Source organism: Canis lupus, chromosome 11 (assembly GCF_011100685.1).
Source record: "Canis lupus familiaris isolate Mischka breed German Shepherd chromosome 11, alternate assembly UU_Cfam_GSD_1.0, whole genome shotgun sequence".
In the NCBI taxonomy this organism is placed as follows: Eukaryota; Metazoa; Chordata; class Mammalia; order Carnivora; family Canidae; genus Canis; species Canis lupus.
Window position 1 is genome coordinate 56211736 of NC_049232.1, and position 17051 is coordinate 56228786.

The 17051-nt window shown below is 51.5% G+C and overlaps 1 protein-coding gene and 1 long non-coding RNA gene across 4 annotated transcripts in view; one reads left to right on the forward strand and one right to left on the reverse strand.

The window, feature by feature from the left end:
- The window catches only part of ANKS6 (ankyrin repeat and sterile alpha motif domain containing 6), a 50436-nt gene that overhangs the window by 31165 nt on the left and 2220 nt on the right, over positions 1-17051 (reverse strand). The window contains exons 2-10 of the mRNA XM_038552917.1: positions 14134-14636; positions 10993-11037; positions 10121-10325; positions 9015-9121; positions 6863-7011; positions 5421-5619; positions 4601-4650; positions 1411-1620; positions 366-519 (exon numbers count right to left, since the gene is read on the reverse strand). Coding sequence (XP_038408845.1) covers positions 366-519; positions 1411-1620; positions 4601-4650; positions 5421-5619; positions 6863-7011; positions 9015-9121; positions 10121-10325; positions 10993-11037; positions 14134-14636 — 1622 coding nt within the window. The remainder of the gene's footprint in view (positions 1-365; positions 520-1410; positions 1621-4600; positions 4651-5420; positions 5620-6862; positions 7012-9014; positions 9122-10120; positions 10326-10992; positions 11038-14133; positions 14637-17051) is intronic.
- LOC119873952 lies at positions 191-4819 on the forward strand. 3 transcript variants are annotated; one of them, XR_005367037.1, is made up of 6 exons: positions 192-437; positions 2763-2875; positions 3263-3368; positions 3872-3960; positions 4221-4308; positions 4648-4819. It is a non-coding gene; the product is annotated as an uncharacterized LOC119873952 (long non-coding RNA). The 3 variants fall into 3 exon arrangements; XR_005367038.1 differs by lacking the exon at positions 2763-2875 and having other exon boundaries at positions 191-1550; XR_005367036.1 differs by lacking the exon at positions 2763-2875 and having other exon boundaries at positions 196-437.

The following is a 17051-nucleotide window of genomic DNA, read 5'->3' on the forward strand; positions in this document are numbered from 1 at the left end:
TAGATTGCCCTGTTCCCTCTCCCAGGTGCCCCAAACCCACCAGTAACCTTGCATTACTATGAAAGAAGAGGGAGAAATGATAATATCAAGGGCCAGACAGGATCCCAGGGAGAACACCGATAACCAACATCAGTAAAGCAATAACTAGGTACCACATACTGCTGTAAATATTTCACATGTAGGAGCAGTGCCATTCTGGAGGGCAAAGGGCAAAACTGAATTCACTGAAAAAGCCCTGAGCCACATGGAGGAGGAAAACAGGGCGCATGCAGTTGTTCCTGGGATTGCCCACCGAGCAAGTGCAGAGGGCAGGTCACACCCGCAGCCCCAAGGGGCTTCCCTGAGTGGCCCTGCCTGGTACCCACCTGAGCGGTTATGCAGCTCCCCACCGTGCCTGCTTGAGCCCCCTGCCCCACTGGAGCCACCTGAGGAATGAGGTGAGTGGTTGAAGTTTCCAGAATTGGCAGGAGAGGCAGGGCTTCTGGAGAGAGATGGAAATTTAACCGGCCTGCCAGGAGTCTGCAAGAAGAAGGTGGGTGTTGTGTGTTGTGGTTAGGGTTTGTTATTCCCTTCTCTGGACACACATCATCACAGTGGGGAGGAACCCAGATTCCACTGGCTCACCCTAGCTGATGCCTGCATGCCCGGCACACCCCTGCCAACTCGTGCTCAGCCTGCCAGGAGCCCCCCAAAAGAGGAGAGTTCATTTCTATCTGCTGGCAACCAGACTATTAGCTCAGGCTGAGATCCTGTGATGTAACATTCCCCAACTCACCCCACTTTCACGATCACTCAACCCCTCCCACAATGCACACTAGATGCAAACCAGCCCTGCCTGTTTCGAGCACCTTCAGAGGCCAGGCTCTCACTCTCCCACTAGAGATTTGCTGTTGCAACAGCCCCAAGAGGCAGCAGCAAGCAAGCAAAGGTCAACCCCATTTTACAGAGAGATGGAGGCTCGGAGTTCCAGTCATTCATCACACAGTGGCAGCGCAAGGTCCTAAATCCTCACCTTTGGTTTGCCATTTACCGTATCTATGGTGTAGACAGTCTACACACGTGGAGATAATCTCCCACATCAAGAGGGACTACCTCAGGACATTACCGAGACACACCAAGGGTCACAAAGTCCAGACCGCTAAGGGCAAAAAGTTAAAGTCACACTCCTTGTGGGTATGAGAAAACACCATCGAGCTCCCTGCTCAGCGGGGAGTCTGCTTCTCCCTCTCTTTGCCCCTCTCCCTGCTCATGTACTCTTGCTCTCTCTCAAATAAATAAATTAAATCTTTAAAAAAAAAGAAAAGAAAAGCTTTGGCCTTGCTGGATTAGCAGGTCTGATGTCCCTTCTGCCTGCAACACACCCCAACTTCAGTGAGTGACATGTCAAAGCACGTCCGCTGGGCGACTTACAGCGTCTGTGCTCCCACCAGCCACGCCCACGGGGGCGCCCCGGCCGGCTCTCTGGGACAGCACAGTCTTCATAGGCTCTGCTTTCCCGCTGTGACATGTCCGGGACCGATCGGAGCTCCACAGCTCAAAGCTGGAAGGGGGTAAGAAAGGGGGGATGACTGCCTTCAGCTTGTCACTCGGGAGTCTGGGGAAGGGGGCTCCATTGCGCAGCTGAAAAAGACAGGCTGTGGGTTAGATGAGCCCCACGGGGGCTCCCAGCTCTACACAGAAGATTCCAGGTTTCTGCTGCTTCTCAGAGAATGGCACCATCAGTTACCCCGTCATCCCCAACACACACCCGGCCAGAACCCATGTGGTCTCCTCTGCTCTCTTCCCAGCAAGTGAGCAATACCCTTGTTTACTCTGCTCCAGCCCTCAGTCTTTTGGGTCCATCACAGCAGTTAAAATGGAGACAGAGGGGATGGGGGGCTGAGGTGGGCCCAAGGGAGGCTGAGTGTGCTGTGACAGGGACCCTGAGGGGGTTGGGGGAAGGGCGCTGCAGGCCCAGGGAACAGCATGGGCCAGGTCTGGCAGCCAGAGGAGCAGGATATGCATGCAGAGCCAGGGGTCTCAGGAGGAGGAGGCAGGGCACGGTGGGGTGGGGTGGGGTGGGGATGGGGGGCGGGCGGCCCAGGCCGGCTCCCTGTGAGCCCAGCACTCACTCCCTTCCCCATCCCACCACACCCTTCCTACTCCAGCCACACCTCCCACTGCTGACATTTTTAACTGTAATTTTATATTTTGGAAATGTGACTTAGGACTAGTATAAAATCCATACAATGGCGACTGGTGGATTGTCAAGGAAAAGCATCCACACGGTCCACACTAACTTTAATTAAGAAAAGACAGTGGACTTGGTGCCAGATGGTGCTTTGCAGGGAAGGGCATCCCACAGCTAAACCTGCCTCGGGAGCCGGGCAGGCTTGCGTCTCCACAAGGATGGCTGCAAACGCCCACTCGGCAGGGCTCCCTGGCCATCCTCCATCTGCCGAGGGGCAGGCCAGCATGCTGGTGCCTTCCACAGGGCACGGGGAGGTAGGACAGCAAGTGCCAAGGCAGGCGTGTGGCCATCCTGGGTCCCACCCTGGCCATCCCGAGCTTTTCTGCGAGTCTGGGAATGGTGCTGTCCCGTGTGGACCTCAGCAACCTCCTCCAGCAATGGGGGCTGGGCCGGGCGAGCACTAGGGACGCTCGCAGCTGCAAACCCACCACAGATGGGCATTTTCACTCCTCGGGGACAGGGTCTAAATCGTTGCAAACTTTCTGCAAGCCAATGACATTCACACCCACTGACCCAGAAATTCTATTCCTAGATATTTACCCCAAGGAAACCGTCAGGCAAGCGGGGGAAATTGAGGCATAAGAATATTCATCAGATCTGTGAAAACAATAACGAAAAACTAAAACTCCCAAAAAGTCCAAACAGGTGAGGCTCCACCGGTCAGTGAGGCACGTTCCCTTGATGGAATGTCGTATCGCACAGCCACTGGACGTGACGTGGCTAAAGAGTGTTTAATGACATGCAACAGATGGTCAGACAAACCGGTAATAAGGCCGGCTCGGCACAGCATGGGGAAGAGGACAGGGCCGACCTCGCAGGGCTGCCGGGGAGACTGCAGGAGTGAATGTATGTTACGTGCTCTGAGTAGCGGCTGGCACTTAGTGCCGGGACGTATTTGCCGTCGTTATATATGACAGATACGCTCGTAGGTGCTAAAACAGGGTCAGCAAAATATTCAAGAGATAAATAGCACACGACGTGTCATGATCATGTATGTGTCAGCAAGGGTGATTTTATGCTTCTTCTTTACAGTTCACCGCATCTTCCCAAATTTCAGTAACAGCCCTTGTCTTCACTGGAGTAATTACCGCTACTTAATGAGATTATCAAACGTCACGCAGCCCAAGCTCCCACCTTGGTAAACTGGCCTAGAGGCGGGTGCACACCTACTGCACAGCCGGGCGGGGCGGAGGGAGTGGATCCCTGGAGCGCTCAGCACTGGCAACTCGGGGACCGAGGCAGCAGGAAGGCGGCCTTCCCCAGCCTCTGCTCCCTTCTCTTCTCCAATACTGCCCTCTCCTGGCCGGCCCCCACGTCAGGATCTCCGAGCTAAATGGACGAGTTCAACCCCAACCAGGAGGCTCTCATTTTAAAATTTGAGGAACGTGAGGCCCAGGGAGGTGAAGTCACACGTCTAAGGTCACAGAGCAGATAACAGAGAGCTCATTCTGGCCAGGCACTACGCTAAGAAGTTCCTGGGGATAATCTTATTCAAAGGAACAACCGTGAGGGAGAGCATCCCTTGTCAGAGACTGCTAGCTGTCCCCCAGTATCCATCTTCCACAGCTTCCTTAGTAGACACCCCTGGCATTGAGATGGGACACAAGCACCTGTAACAGAGACTTCATTTCTCGGCCTCAGGTGCAGTGGGATGTGGCCATGTGACCGGACGTTGGCTGAATGGATATAAGCAGAAGTGATGTGGGAGTTCCCAGGAAACTTGACACCTGGTATGTGCCGCCTGTGGCCACTTGTTTCTCCCCTCATCGCTCCTGCTGGCTGGAATAAGGCAGCAATGGCCACAGCTCTGGGAGTCATCTTGGTAACAGAAGCCAAGCACGGGTAGAAGGAACCAACCAGGTCCCTACCTGGGTCAACGTATCAGTCCTGAACTGCATTTGAGAAAAATAAGCTGCTGTTTCATTCATGCCATTGTTATTTGAGGACCTTCTGTTACTCGTAGCAAAACCTAATCCAGACACATCTCTAGTTCACAGATGAGGAGACTGAGGCTTCTCAGGCTGGAAACACAGCCTCCTCCGTGACTCTTCTCCCCTCGACTCCCTATAACCAAAATGGTGAGTCCAACATCACCCATCAAGTCCTACTCTTCAGAGCCCTGTCCTCATTGCTGCCTCCCTGCAAACACCACCAGGGCCTACATCTGGCCACTAAGCACCAGCACAGCCTGACCCACAGTTTAGGGCTGGTTCTGATTCCTCAGTGCCAGAGCTGTTCCACTGTTACACGTTTGGCTATCAGCCCCATGTGTGACCACCACAGACAGACATGTCTACATCTAGCCTTGTAAATCAATCAACTAATGATTGTGAGAGACCTGAAATGCTTTTAGGAAAGCCCCACACTCACCATGGTTGTCAATAACACATCTTCTTTGTCTCCTCTTGTGCTCCCAGGACCTGAGAGACAAATGGAAATTTCCTGAAATGACCCTCCCAACAAGTTCACGGCATGAGGATGAGTGACCAGGTCAGCCTTCATCCTGGAAAACCAACTCTCCTGGGTGATTAAATATTTAATGATAATTGGTATTCAATATTTGAATAGAAGGAAAGCATTTAAAATGTATCTCTCAAAGCATGTTCTCAACTTTTCCATAAGCCACTGCCATGCCGGGTCAGACAGTGGTGCATCCAGCTCAATAGTCTGTCTCAAACAGTGGTGCTGAAGGAGCTAGTCTGGGTGTGGGGTCTGTCAGAGGGCTATGATCTAATCAACTGTCGAATCAGCATGGAAATCTCCTTTCATGCCCTGGCAAAGTCATCCCATTTGTTGAATACCTCCAGTGGTGCAAAGCTCACCATCCACCCCCCCCAAATCCTCACCCTGGATAACTCATTCTATTTCAAAACACTTCCAGTGCCAGAGACCAATCACGTTTGATAGCTGCTAAAATCGCCTATCGAAGGCAAGAGAGAGGCCGTGACTAGCCTCAGGTCCCTCAGCACGGTGTGGGGGACAGAAACCAGGGACTCTTGACACTTATGTCCCCATTCTACCACACCGTATTTGTGTCCCTGTCTGTCCTTCCCCAGACCAGCCACTTTACTCCAGTGTCCCATTCCAATATCATCTCAGCTCTGACATCAGCCCAGGAGGTAGGACAAAGGGCAGAGAATTTGGGTTTGACCATTCTGGAAATACTACAGCACATGCAGTTTTTTCTCACCATTCTCTTTCACTGTGGGGGCCACATCATGAAGCCCCGGGCGGCTTGTCTTATCCTGGGGGGCCGCCCTCATTGTGGAGTCCAGCGCTGACTCTGGCTCATCACAGAAAGGCAAAGGCTGGTTGCTGGAGAGCCCACGGGGCAGGGTCTGCATCAGTTTGAGCTTCCGGAACCGATTGGACATTCGGTTCCACCAGGACTGCCAAGGGAACACAGAGCAGAGGTCATGATCCAGAGCACCCATCCTAGGGATGCTGACTACACTTTATTCACCCTTCCCCTCTGCTCTCCTGGGCACGAGACAAGTTCTACCAATCAGCCACCACACCCTCTCCCACAAAGCCACGGTTCTCTCTAAATCGTTCCTGACTCAGCCTTGGGAGCCCACCTCTGACAGTGGACCCTACCTGCCACCCTTCATCTCATCAATCTCTGCATTGCACAGATTGAGAAATGGAGACCCAGGTGGGGTGCCAACTTGTTCAGTCTTACAGTGAGTCAGAGACACACAGATGGACAAGAGGCAATGACGAACACCGTAACATCAGTCACCTCTTCCCCCCATTCCCGTGACAGTGTGAGAGGTATTGGGTGTCCATGGCAAGGCCTGGGCCATCTGCTCCACCAGCTGATGCCTCCCCACTTAGATAGAGGACTAGTGCCACCCCCCAGGGTGTCCCCTAGCCCCGTGACAGCTCGGAGGCTATGACACAGTGGGAGGGGAGGCTGTGAGGGCCTGGCCGAGGGAGATGGCAGGGAGGGCAGGACTGCAGGGACCCATGCAAACAACACTGAAAGGAAGACCTGGGGCTTGCGTGAGTTATGAATAGGAAAAGAATATAAAGTCTGCAGACCTGTGGAGGCACTGGGACCCCAGACAGGATGGAGAGGTAAGTTTGACTTCAGGCAAGTAGAACAGAATGGGGAGGCTGAGAAATTCAAAGAAAGATACTTGGCTTGCAGTTAGAAACGAGCAACTGGAGGTTGTTCTGTTATTTCCAGAAAGCAGTGGCTGGAGGCCCGTGGGCTGCGGGGAGACCCGAGAACTGTGCCAGCAGCAGTATCCCACGTGCAGATGCAGATGCCACACACACGTGGCCTGGGAGGAGAGGCATTTGGTTCAGCCGGCTCAGTACTATATCAGGCAAAATTCTTAGTTCCCGACATCTATAAATTCAGTCTCCACATCAAAATATGGTTTTCTAGCTTCTCCTGCAATAATGGGACAATCTGACAACATGAACCCACATTTTGCAAAGCAACCATAATGCGTTAGGATCACCTCCGTTTCCCCCGATGCCCACCCCCTGCTCACTTCCTGCTCCTGCTGGGCCACCTTCACTCTAGCCTAAACCAGCCCTGGGTCAGCAGAAAGCAGCAGGCATCCCCCACCCCATCAGCCAGGCTCTCTCTATAGCCCTTGAGGATGGGAAAAGGCTAACCTTAAGCCCGCCTTTGTCATCGGGCAGCACTGGGACACTCCAGGGCTGTCGGGTCTTCGAGTGAGGTGGAGGTGGTGGGTGGCTGGGCCGGCCCTTGTCTCTATTCACCTGCATGCAGACAGACGCCAGCAGTCGAACAAGTTCTGTGTCTATGGACATAAAAGGCAGCGCTTTACCTGCAAATACGTCTGTTGGGCCATGGAGAGAGGGCTCAAGACGACCCCCTCGGCCTTCGAACTCAACCCTGCGCTCCAGAGTCTGGTCTTCAGATGCCGGCGCACAGGCCAGCAGGGCTCAGAAGGAAAACCTTCCTTAACCAGAAGGAAAACCCAGAAGCTCTCTCCCCACAGAAAGAGGAGTAGTGTTTTAAAAATACAGACTCTGCAGCCAGATGGCAGGGGCTTCGATTTTCCCTCTGCCCCTCCCTGGCTGCATTAACTGCAGGTAAATGAGGGAACCTCTCCATGTCTCTGTAAAAGGGGTGACAGTAGGCATCACATAAAGGTGTCTGGAGGATCCGAGGGGATTTCTGGCATAAGGTAAGTACTTAAAAAAGGTTAAGTATTGCTATTATTATTATTATTGTTATTATTATTAACTGTTATTATTTTTACCAAAAAACCTCACAATAAACAAAACTGAGAAGAAAATGCTACAAACTATTAACGGTGTTTTCCTCTTGTTGACTTTTTTCTCTCCCAGTGTTCAATAATATGCATGTGTTTCTTCAAAATTTCAGGCAAAAACTTCATTAAAAAACCCACTAGAAAAAAAATCAACTAGGGAGAGACTGTCTTACTGTGCAAGGGGTGGGGAAGTGGTCGGGGGGAGGGGGTAACAGAGAAGAGGCACAGCGAGACAGGAGTTTGTTCAAGAAAAGCATGCGTGGGGCAGCCCCGGTGGCTCAGCGGTTTAGCGCCGCTTTCAGCCCGGGGTGTGATCCTGGAGACCTGGGATCGAGTCCCGCATCAGGCTCCCTGCATGGAGCCTGCTTCTCCCTCTGCCTCTCTCTCTCTTTCTCATTAATAAATAAAATCTAAGAAAAAAAAAAAAAAGAAATGAAAAGAAAAGAAAAGCATGTGTGATGCAGGAGACGGGTTCTGATGACACCAACTCTTGGCATACCAGGAGGGTCTCCAGTGAGGCAGAGTGAGTTCACTGAGCTTGGGCAGAGACCCCGCCTCGCCAGCTGGGTCAGGTCATTTCCCCTGGCCCTCGTCACCTCCCCTCCACAAGGGGATATGCAGTTCTGCTTCCCTTCACATGCCCTGTGAGGATGAAATGGAACCAAGTATGCATCTGAGACATGTGGGGCCTGAGCAGGGATGGGGTAAGGGTGGCAATGCCTGCAGCAGGGGTGAGGAGGGCAGCAATGCTGGTGATGAGGTAGGGCACTCCAGCCTGCCACCAGCCTGCCGAGAGGCAGGAGTAAATAAATCCACTTGGGACTGCGGAAGTAGTCCTCTCCCACAGCCAGCAGGTCGGGATCTGGCTCCGGGTTCAAAGTCTGTGGATCAGAAAGGCCTTCCAGCCTCTCAACCTCCCTGGGCTGAAACTCCAAGGCAATGGGAGAGAGGATAAACAGACAGACAGACGCTAACTCTTGAGCTGCCTAACTGGATGCCTCAGGTGCCAGAGGAGGGCCTGTCACACGGGTTGGGGCTCAAGGGGAGCAGCAGGTGCCAGTGGGGACCAAGAAAGGTGGGACTAGTGACAGCCACACTCCTAGCATGGTGCCCTTGACCCAGCGGCCTCCACCTACACAATGCAGCAGAGGAGGCCACTGCTCCAGCTCTGATTCTGCTCATCAAAGGGGTATTTTTATTTCCCCCTGAGTCAGGGTTTCCAGCTATGAGCCCAGTTACCTTTCTAGGACTTGTGTGGACTGCTAGGGCAGATGTATGTCTCACTGGCTTCCCTCCTGGGAGACTCTCCAAAGGGTGGCGCTGGAGGAGCCTAAGGGACTACCTGGGACCAGCCAAGCCTTTGCTGAGGAGGGAAGGGACTTGCCTGAGGACACGTGGTGAGCCCTTGGAGCTTGAGAGTGACTTCCCCCAACAGTAAGCAAGGGCTTAAAACAAAAGCAATTAATTCCTTTCCTAGCCAGAGAGAGGCCACGCAGGTTTACGACACTTTCCCTGAAACAACCCACCAGGATCGCTCAGCAGCATCACTAGGTCAAAGGCCGTGTACCCGTTTTTTGCACGAAGAGTGACATCAGCCCCTTGGTTTAGCAGATATTTGACAATTTCCTTATTCCTGGGGAGGAAAGAAAAAGCTGGAGTTAGATGCACTGAAGGCAAAAGCCTGGCTTTGCTCCTGGGCAAGAAGCTGATGATATTAACTGCTGGCCCATCTTCAAGCCTGAAAGGAGGCTCTGAAAAGCTGCAAACAGTCTCATACTCCTTGTCCCCATCCCCTATGGGCAGATCGGCCTTGAACGTGATGCAATCCAAAGCCTAGGTATTCCTTCCACAAACAAAAGGAAAACCACAGGGTCACCATTACCACACGCAGGTCCCTACTCCTTCTGCCCCCAATCCTTCCCCCCGCCCCTCCGTGGAAGCCTCACATAGGCCAAGGTGTCTAATGCAGAAGTCTGAGGCTCACCAAACTGAAAGACAAACCCTTTCGAGATGACATAGGAAAGTGCTGTGATAACCTGAAAGAGGGCAAGGAAAGGGCTGGTAATCTGGATTCAGACCACCTAGTCACTGTAAGACTGTCTGTAGCTCCCAGCCCCTGGGTCAGTCTACCTGGAAAAGGCAGCCTCCAGGAGGACAGGATGAGAAGGGATTCAGAAGCACCAGCCAATGGTGGACCTCTTCCAAAGGAGAGGGTTAAGACAAGTCTCACCACCGGTCGCCGAGGAGCCAATGGTATGAATGGCCAATGTGCATTTCCAAAAGGACACAGACTTAAGGACATCAGTGTGAACACTCCAAACAGACCCATTACTGTGTTCAACTGAAATCAACCTACAGAAACTTCTCTTCCTGCATAAAATGTTCCTGCTGCATGGGGTCTTTATAGTCACTGGTAAATGGGGTGATGAGGTAACAGGAATCAGGACACAGCAGAGGAGGAATGCAGGATAGAATGAGCCTGCGTGGCTTTGATTTTTTGTGTGTGCCTCAAGGTCTTTACAGCCCTAGAGTTTGTCTGCAGTGTCTCAGGACCAAAAAGCCCCCATCAAGAACCCTATCTCGGCTCAGGGCATCCGCAGCCTCCCTCTGAGGGCGTGGAGCTGGCACTGACCCATGGTAGGTGGCCTGCATGAGGGCCGTCCAGCCGTGCACGCTGTCCTGCTTGTCGACGTCAGCATGCCTCTCCACCAGCAGCTGCACCAGAGGCAGCTGCCCCATGACAGCTGCCAGCATCAATGGGGTTGCCCCATCCCCGTTGACCAGGTTCACATAGTTGGGGTCTTCATCTGCAATCTCTTTGACCAGCTGGAAGTTTCCTGCAAACAGAAGCAGGAGACCTGGTGATCTGTGGGCCTGGATTTACTTATCCAGCAGGTTTATGTAACAAACAGGTGCTCAGCCTGCCTCTGTGCTGGGCATCACAAGGGCTACAAAAGTGAAGAAGAGGTAGTCCCAATGCGCACATCTCTCAATCTATGAGGGTTGGAGGCAAGCACCCAGATAGTTTTACTAAAAGAGAGCAGTGTTATTGATATCCTAAGAGAACAGATGAAGGAAACATGAAAGGCAACGTACATGCAGAGAGCTCAGAGCTCCCTGGGGGGTGAGATCAAGGAGGGCTTCCCAGAGGTAGGGTCTAAATCAGGAGAGGAGATTTTAGGCTTCATCACAAAGATAGTGGAGTGGGTAGGTATGCAGTGAGGCATTTCATAGGTAGGGAAAAGCCAGAACATAGCCACAGGGTTTGGCTGGGGATGGGAGTGGCAGGGAGGGTAGTCTGGAACTTGTGTATAAAGCACCATAATAACTACCAGTCTCCAGGGGCTGAACCTCCCTGTGTGAAACTACCGAGTCAGGAAATAACAAAACACTTGTTTCTTTCTCAAACACCCTGGGTGGCCTTGAAAAGCACTACAAATACTAGGTTGGGAGGATGTGTCCCTATATTCATAAATCTCCAAAAATATTTTCTAAAGCACTTACCCATTTTCAATGCGTGGAAAATATCAGGCCGCCTTTTCTCCTCATCTAGGTAAAGAAAGATTTTAAAAGTGAACCACAAAAGGTTTCATAGAACAGAAAAAGTCACATGCATGTAACAATACAGCCTAGTTTTAAAAGAGATCTACGTTCCAAAAGCAATCTGATCAGAGACCCATGTAACAGACGAATCCGGTGGCCGTTGCTGGAAGAGTCATTATCAGAGAGTGCCTGCAAATGCTCCAGAGGTAGATCTTGGGAAGTCATCTGGCCAAAAAAACATAAGTAAGTAGAACATTTCCTCATCCCACACCCAAAGCAATCATTTTGGGGCATTCCAAACTTTGGGATGTCCCCTCTTAGATGTAATGGAAAAGTATAGTCTTGGAAAACATTTGGATTCCTATGAAAATTTTTTTAAAAAGCAATTCTTTTCTAGTAAAAACTAAATGTACAACCATGAAATAATTCCAGAGAGGGCCCTTGAGACACTGAACAGCTGAGCCAGTGGGAGGTCGTGGATGTGGCCACCAGAAAAGCCAATGTTAATTTTTGTTTTTCCCAAAGAAGAAGCAATCTGAATGACGGCAAGTTACCCCTGCCCCAGACTTGCAGACATGGCCCCCTGCAGACCACTGCCCACCTGATGTTTTCATGCTGGTCCCTTCAGCCCAGCTGGTACGGGAGCCATGTCTACCCCCAAACCTTGCCTTGCTGCACCCACCCCGTGCTCGCCCCTCCCTCATCTGCTCATCTGTTACCTTCCTCCAAGCTTGGGCTAGTAGGTACTGTGCTACTGTCAGAAAGCAGACATCCTCAGGACCCATCATCCCCTCGCAGGTGGCCAAATGCAAGACTTCTTGCAATCTTTGACTAACTCTAGAGATGGAGTGGCTGGGAGAGGAACTGTAACTCTGGGCTAAATCTCTGATCCAGGTCAGCCCCCTCAGGCAGCTGGGAAGAAGCTGCAGCCCAGTGCAGGGATCACCAAGTCTGGAGTGAGCATATCAGAATTTGAGTGTGTGTTTGTTTCCAGAATGATCAGTCTCCTCATCAGCAGCATGCTGATGATGAGGATAACACGTTAATATGGGGACCATGTGGTGGTTGCAGGGATCAATAATACATATGGGAAATGCTTCAGAAAGCCTTAGGCCTGGGATCCCTGGGTGGCGCAGTGGTTTAGCGCCTGCCTTTGGCCCAGGGCACGATCCTGGAGACCCGGGATCAAATCCCACGTCGGGCTCCCGGTGCATGGAGCCTGCTTCTCCCTCTGCCTGTGTCTCTGCCTCTCTCTCTCTCTCTCTCTCTGTGACTATCATAAATAAATAAAAATAAAAAAATTTAAATATTAAAAAAAAGAAAGCCTTAGGCCTCACCCAAACAGCAATTTTTGTTCTCTTTACTAGAACTAGCATCAACCCCAGAAATGACATTAACCCCAGAGTTCTTTTTTTTTTTAATTTTTTTTTCTTTATTTATTTATGATAGTCACACAGAGAGAGAGAGAGAGAGAGAGGCAGAGACACAGGCAGAGGGAGAAGCAGGCTCCAAGCACCGGGAGCCCGACGTGGGATTCGATCCCGGGTCTCCAGGAGGGATCCCCTAACTCCAGAGTTCTTACAGAGAAGTACAGACAGGCCATGGAACCAAATGTCTAATTCTCCTTGTGTAATACTATTAAGAAAGATTCTGCATCTTTGTTTTAAATATGTCACATTCCTTTAGGTGTCTCAGAGTCTAATTTGCTGTGGGCGGGGCCCTCTCATGCCAGGACCCTTGGTTGAAAAACTGTGTCACTTGGCCTTCTTGTTAGTTGCTAAGCAACCATCTGATACAAAAGAATCACTGACCCTCTAGCCTGACCCCAGGAGGCTGGGGCAGCTGTGCCATTGACGTCACGTGACCCTGGACTTGTCCCTCCCTCGTTCCGGATGCCAGGGTTGGCATCGATAGCAGAGCAGTTCTGCGGACCCTGCCCAGCCCAAGGAACAACCATAGTGGGGGTAGGGGGACACCCTGTCCTGCAGCTAACATGAGGGAGAGAACTGAGGAGTCTTCCAGGCAAATTTCCTGGCATCTCACAAAAACAGCTACGGGCTAATGATTATGTATTTAATAACCTATCTGTAATAACACAGCCTTTGCCCTTGCTGCTGGCCTACCCAGAGGCTCTTCCCTGAGAGCCTATTTGGAGTGCTCACTCAGCTCCTGCAAGTCAGCTGCAATCTCCTGTGCTCCAGGCCACCCACCACACCACAGCCTGCACCGTCCCAACCCCCATCCCACACCTCAACCTTGCCCGTTCCCCCCACCATGGTACGCCCACCAAACGTACTATGTAACTTATCACATTTAATATGCTTACTTCCTATATCTTCCCTGTCTCCCCTATAAGGCCACGGTCTTCACAGGCAGAGGGCACACTGTTCTAGAGCAGAGGTCCACAAACTATAGTCTTGGTCAAATCGGCTCCTCAGCTTGTTTTGGTAATTATAGTTTTATTGGAACACAGCCATACCCACTCGTTGACATATAATGTATGGCTGCTTTCACTCTTGTGGAACTGAGTGGTTCTGACAGAGGCTGGCCCTCAAAGTCTAAAATATTTACTATCTGGTCCTTTATAGAAAAAGTCTGCTGATTCTTGTTCTAGAGTCTAGACTCTAGAACTTCCTGCATCAGAATCATCTGGTTAGAAAGAAGGGACCGTGGGGCACCTGTGTGGCTGTCAGTTAAGCAGCTGCCTTCGGCTCAAGTCATGATTTCAGGGTCCTGCTTTGAGCCCCGCATCAGGCTCCCTGCTCAGCAGGGAGTCTGCTTCTCTGTCTCCCTCTGCCCCTCCCGCTGCTCAAGTGCACATGTTCTGTCTCAAATAAATAAAATCTTAAAAAAAAAAAAAAAAGGAAGGGCCTTGCTGTGGGGGTTCTAGACTCTTCCCACAGATACCAAACTGCTCTTTGGAGGCCCAGGAATCTGCAAGCAATGGGCACTCCCAACTGCATAGCACATCTTAAGATCCACTGATTCTGATTTGTACCTGCCCTCTGGTTGGGCAATCCTCAGCTTTTGTCATTTAAACACAATTTAAGAGACTCTATGAAGCCACGGGGTAGGGAAGGGTTGGTAGTAGCACAGCCTGACCTGTCTTGGGCCTGACAGTGGTCAGCGGGTCCAGGTAGTCTGCAAGGTCCCTGTGCTTGCGGTCAAGTGCAACCTCGAAGGCGGTCTTCTCCAGCACGCTGAGGTGGTCAGGGTTGGCCCCTTTCTCCACCAGCTGCTGGGCCATGCTGAGCCTCCCAATGAGAGCCGACAGCATCAGTGGGCTCCAGCCCACGGTTCGGGCTGCGTGGTTGGGGTCTGCGCCCCACTCCATCAGTAGACGCACCACGGCCTCATGTCCGTGCTGGATGGCGGCCATCAGGGCTGTGATGTCCAACAGCTCGTCCCTGCTGTCCCCTGCCCCTGGCTGCTCGCCTGAGGGGTTGGGATGGTCCACAAAGGCACCAGCTTCCAGGAGTAGCTTCACCACACCCAGGTGGCCACCCCGAGAGGCCACGGTGAGCACACTGGCTCCGAGCCGGTTCTGGGCATTGACGTCAGCTCCGTGATCCAAAAGGAGGTGTGCCACACTCACGTGCCCAAATCTGCCAGGAATATGGAGAATTAGTGACACAAACATGTAACACTGACAGGGAGACAGCTTATGTAATTCTCATTTGTCATTCATCATTAAAGTCATAATAGCCACTCATAGTAAGAGGTCTTCTGGTGCCAGGTGCTGTGCTGGCCCTGCCTATCCACCATCACAAAGGTGAACAGCTGCTCTGTCTGGGTTCAAATCCAGCTCTGCCAATCACTAGCTGTACCACCTTGAGAAAGACCTTCAGCTTCTACGTGCCTTCACTGCCTCACCTGAAAAATAGTGTTAGAACTGTATCTACTTCAATGGCTGTTGAGGATTAAATGAGTTACTAGGTAAAAATACATAATACGATAAGCACTCAACACGGTGCTTGGCCAGAGGAGCGCTGCCTAAGCATCAGATGTTAAAATACTAATTTTACCTTTTATATTTACACCAAGTACCAAAGTCACGCAGCTGGCCAGAGGCCGTGTCAGTGTCAGCACCCAGGGCTGTCTGAAACCTTAGGCCCTCACCCTTTCCACTATATCGTACTGCTTTCCACATCTCAGAGAGTTCATTTTATTCTGCTTTGTGGCCTTGGCATCTACTTCTCTGCCTGTGCTGATTCCCGTGGGCAAGGCTCATGTCTGACTCCTGTCTACCCATCCTCAAACGCACAAGGAAGGTGCTTCAAGAGGAGCCAGTGCACCCCACGCCAAGAGGTGTAGCCCCGCTGGGTCAGCAGAGCCGGGCTCAGGCACCTCTCACCGGAGGCCTGCTGCCACCTGCTGGCAGGAATGCCCGCTGCCAGGGGCAGGAACTGGGCCTGGGCGGGGCTTTCCTCCAGGAAACTGGAGCTGCCAGGGAGCCAGCTGGGCGACCACCAACTCCAATACAGGAAAACAGATGCCTCTTCCCAGCAAAGATCAAACCTTCTTTTGCCGCCAGAGGGCAGAAAAGATCTGTTTTGCAGGGTTTGGGCTGGCACACTTGGCTCAGCGCGGCCAGCGTCAGAGCTGGAAGGAGCCTTAGGACTAACCGGGAAAGAATGACGAGAGGGGCCTGCGGCACCAGACCATAAGGCCTGCAGAACATCTGCATCTGCGAGGCCGCATTCTGAATCTCTGGTTGCATTCCCCTCCTTTCCGAAGTGAGTTTGGTACCTCCTGTAAGCCCAGGGCCTCCCTTCTCCCCGTGGAGGCAGAGCCAATGCCAAACTCTGACCTGAACTTGTAAATACCTTTGGGGACATGAACCTTAACGGCACCAGGTCACCTCAGCCTCTGGAGGGAGACAGCTGGGTGAACTGGCTCCTCCAGCTGTAGGGGGATGGGCCTGTCCCTCCTCTTCTCCAAGAGCAGAGAAGGAGCAAAAGGACAGAAATGCAAATGCAGAAAGCTGCAACCCCAATCTGTCTCCCTGCCTCCAGTCTCGGTCCTTCCTGCCCATCCCCTGTGGTGGGGATGCCCAAACCTAAAAGAATACTCGCCAAACCCAAACCTGACGGCCACTCTCCAGCTTCCCACTGCTCGAAGAGGCCTGTCCACTGGGACTTGGTCAACTTCATTTCTGCCCAACCCCCATGTCATCCCCTCCTCACTGGCCTATATGTACCTACCAATTCTACTCCTCCCACACCTCTGCCATCCTGCCTCCCTGCCCGGAGTACCCTCCTGTCCAGATCTCAGTAGGCCCTTCATCCTGCTTTAGGATTCAGCTCAGAGCTCACCTCCTCTGAGCAGCTTCCAGAGTTCAGGTGCCCTTCATCCGGGCACCCACCATTCCCAGTCCTCACCTCTACCACTGTGTCTTCCTGTTAGACTGTACGCTCTCCGAGGACAGGACTGGTGGCTGACCTACAGTGGGGCTCAGTAGGTTCTGTCAAATGAATAACTAGCATCACCAAGCAGAGGATGGTCTGGATGAAGGCCAGGGAAATGACTACAGAACTCATGTATCCTGCACCGAAGTAGAGAATTTTTAAAAATCCCACTATTTAGTTATCAAGCTTAAAATAAAATCTAGTATAATTCCTTACAGCAGATTAAAAAGTGCTGTCACATTTTTATCTCATTTGATCTTAATAAACCCTAAAATAAACTAATAATGCCTTTTTCACAGATGAGGAAACTGAAGATTTGAGTGGAAAGCAGAGTGTCTCCTTTTGAAAGTGATGGAGTCAAAACTTGGAACCTAGACCCGAAAATCTGAAACCCCAGCTCTTCTGATATAAAAAGTGTTCAGACAGAAAGGAAAGAAGTGAACTGAACAGAAGTGCTGACATTTGGATGGACATTTCTGAACTCACAGGTAGCCCGGGAGGTCATTCAATTACGATGGAAACTTAAAAGAATTCAAGGAAGGCTGAGATAGTTTTGTGGATGCTAAGCTTCTAATAGGTAATTACTGAGGATAGGGAAGCGTGGGAATTTCT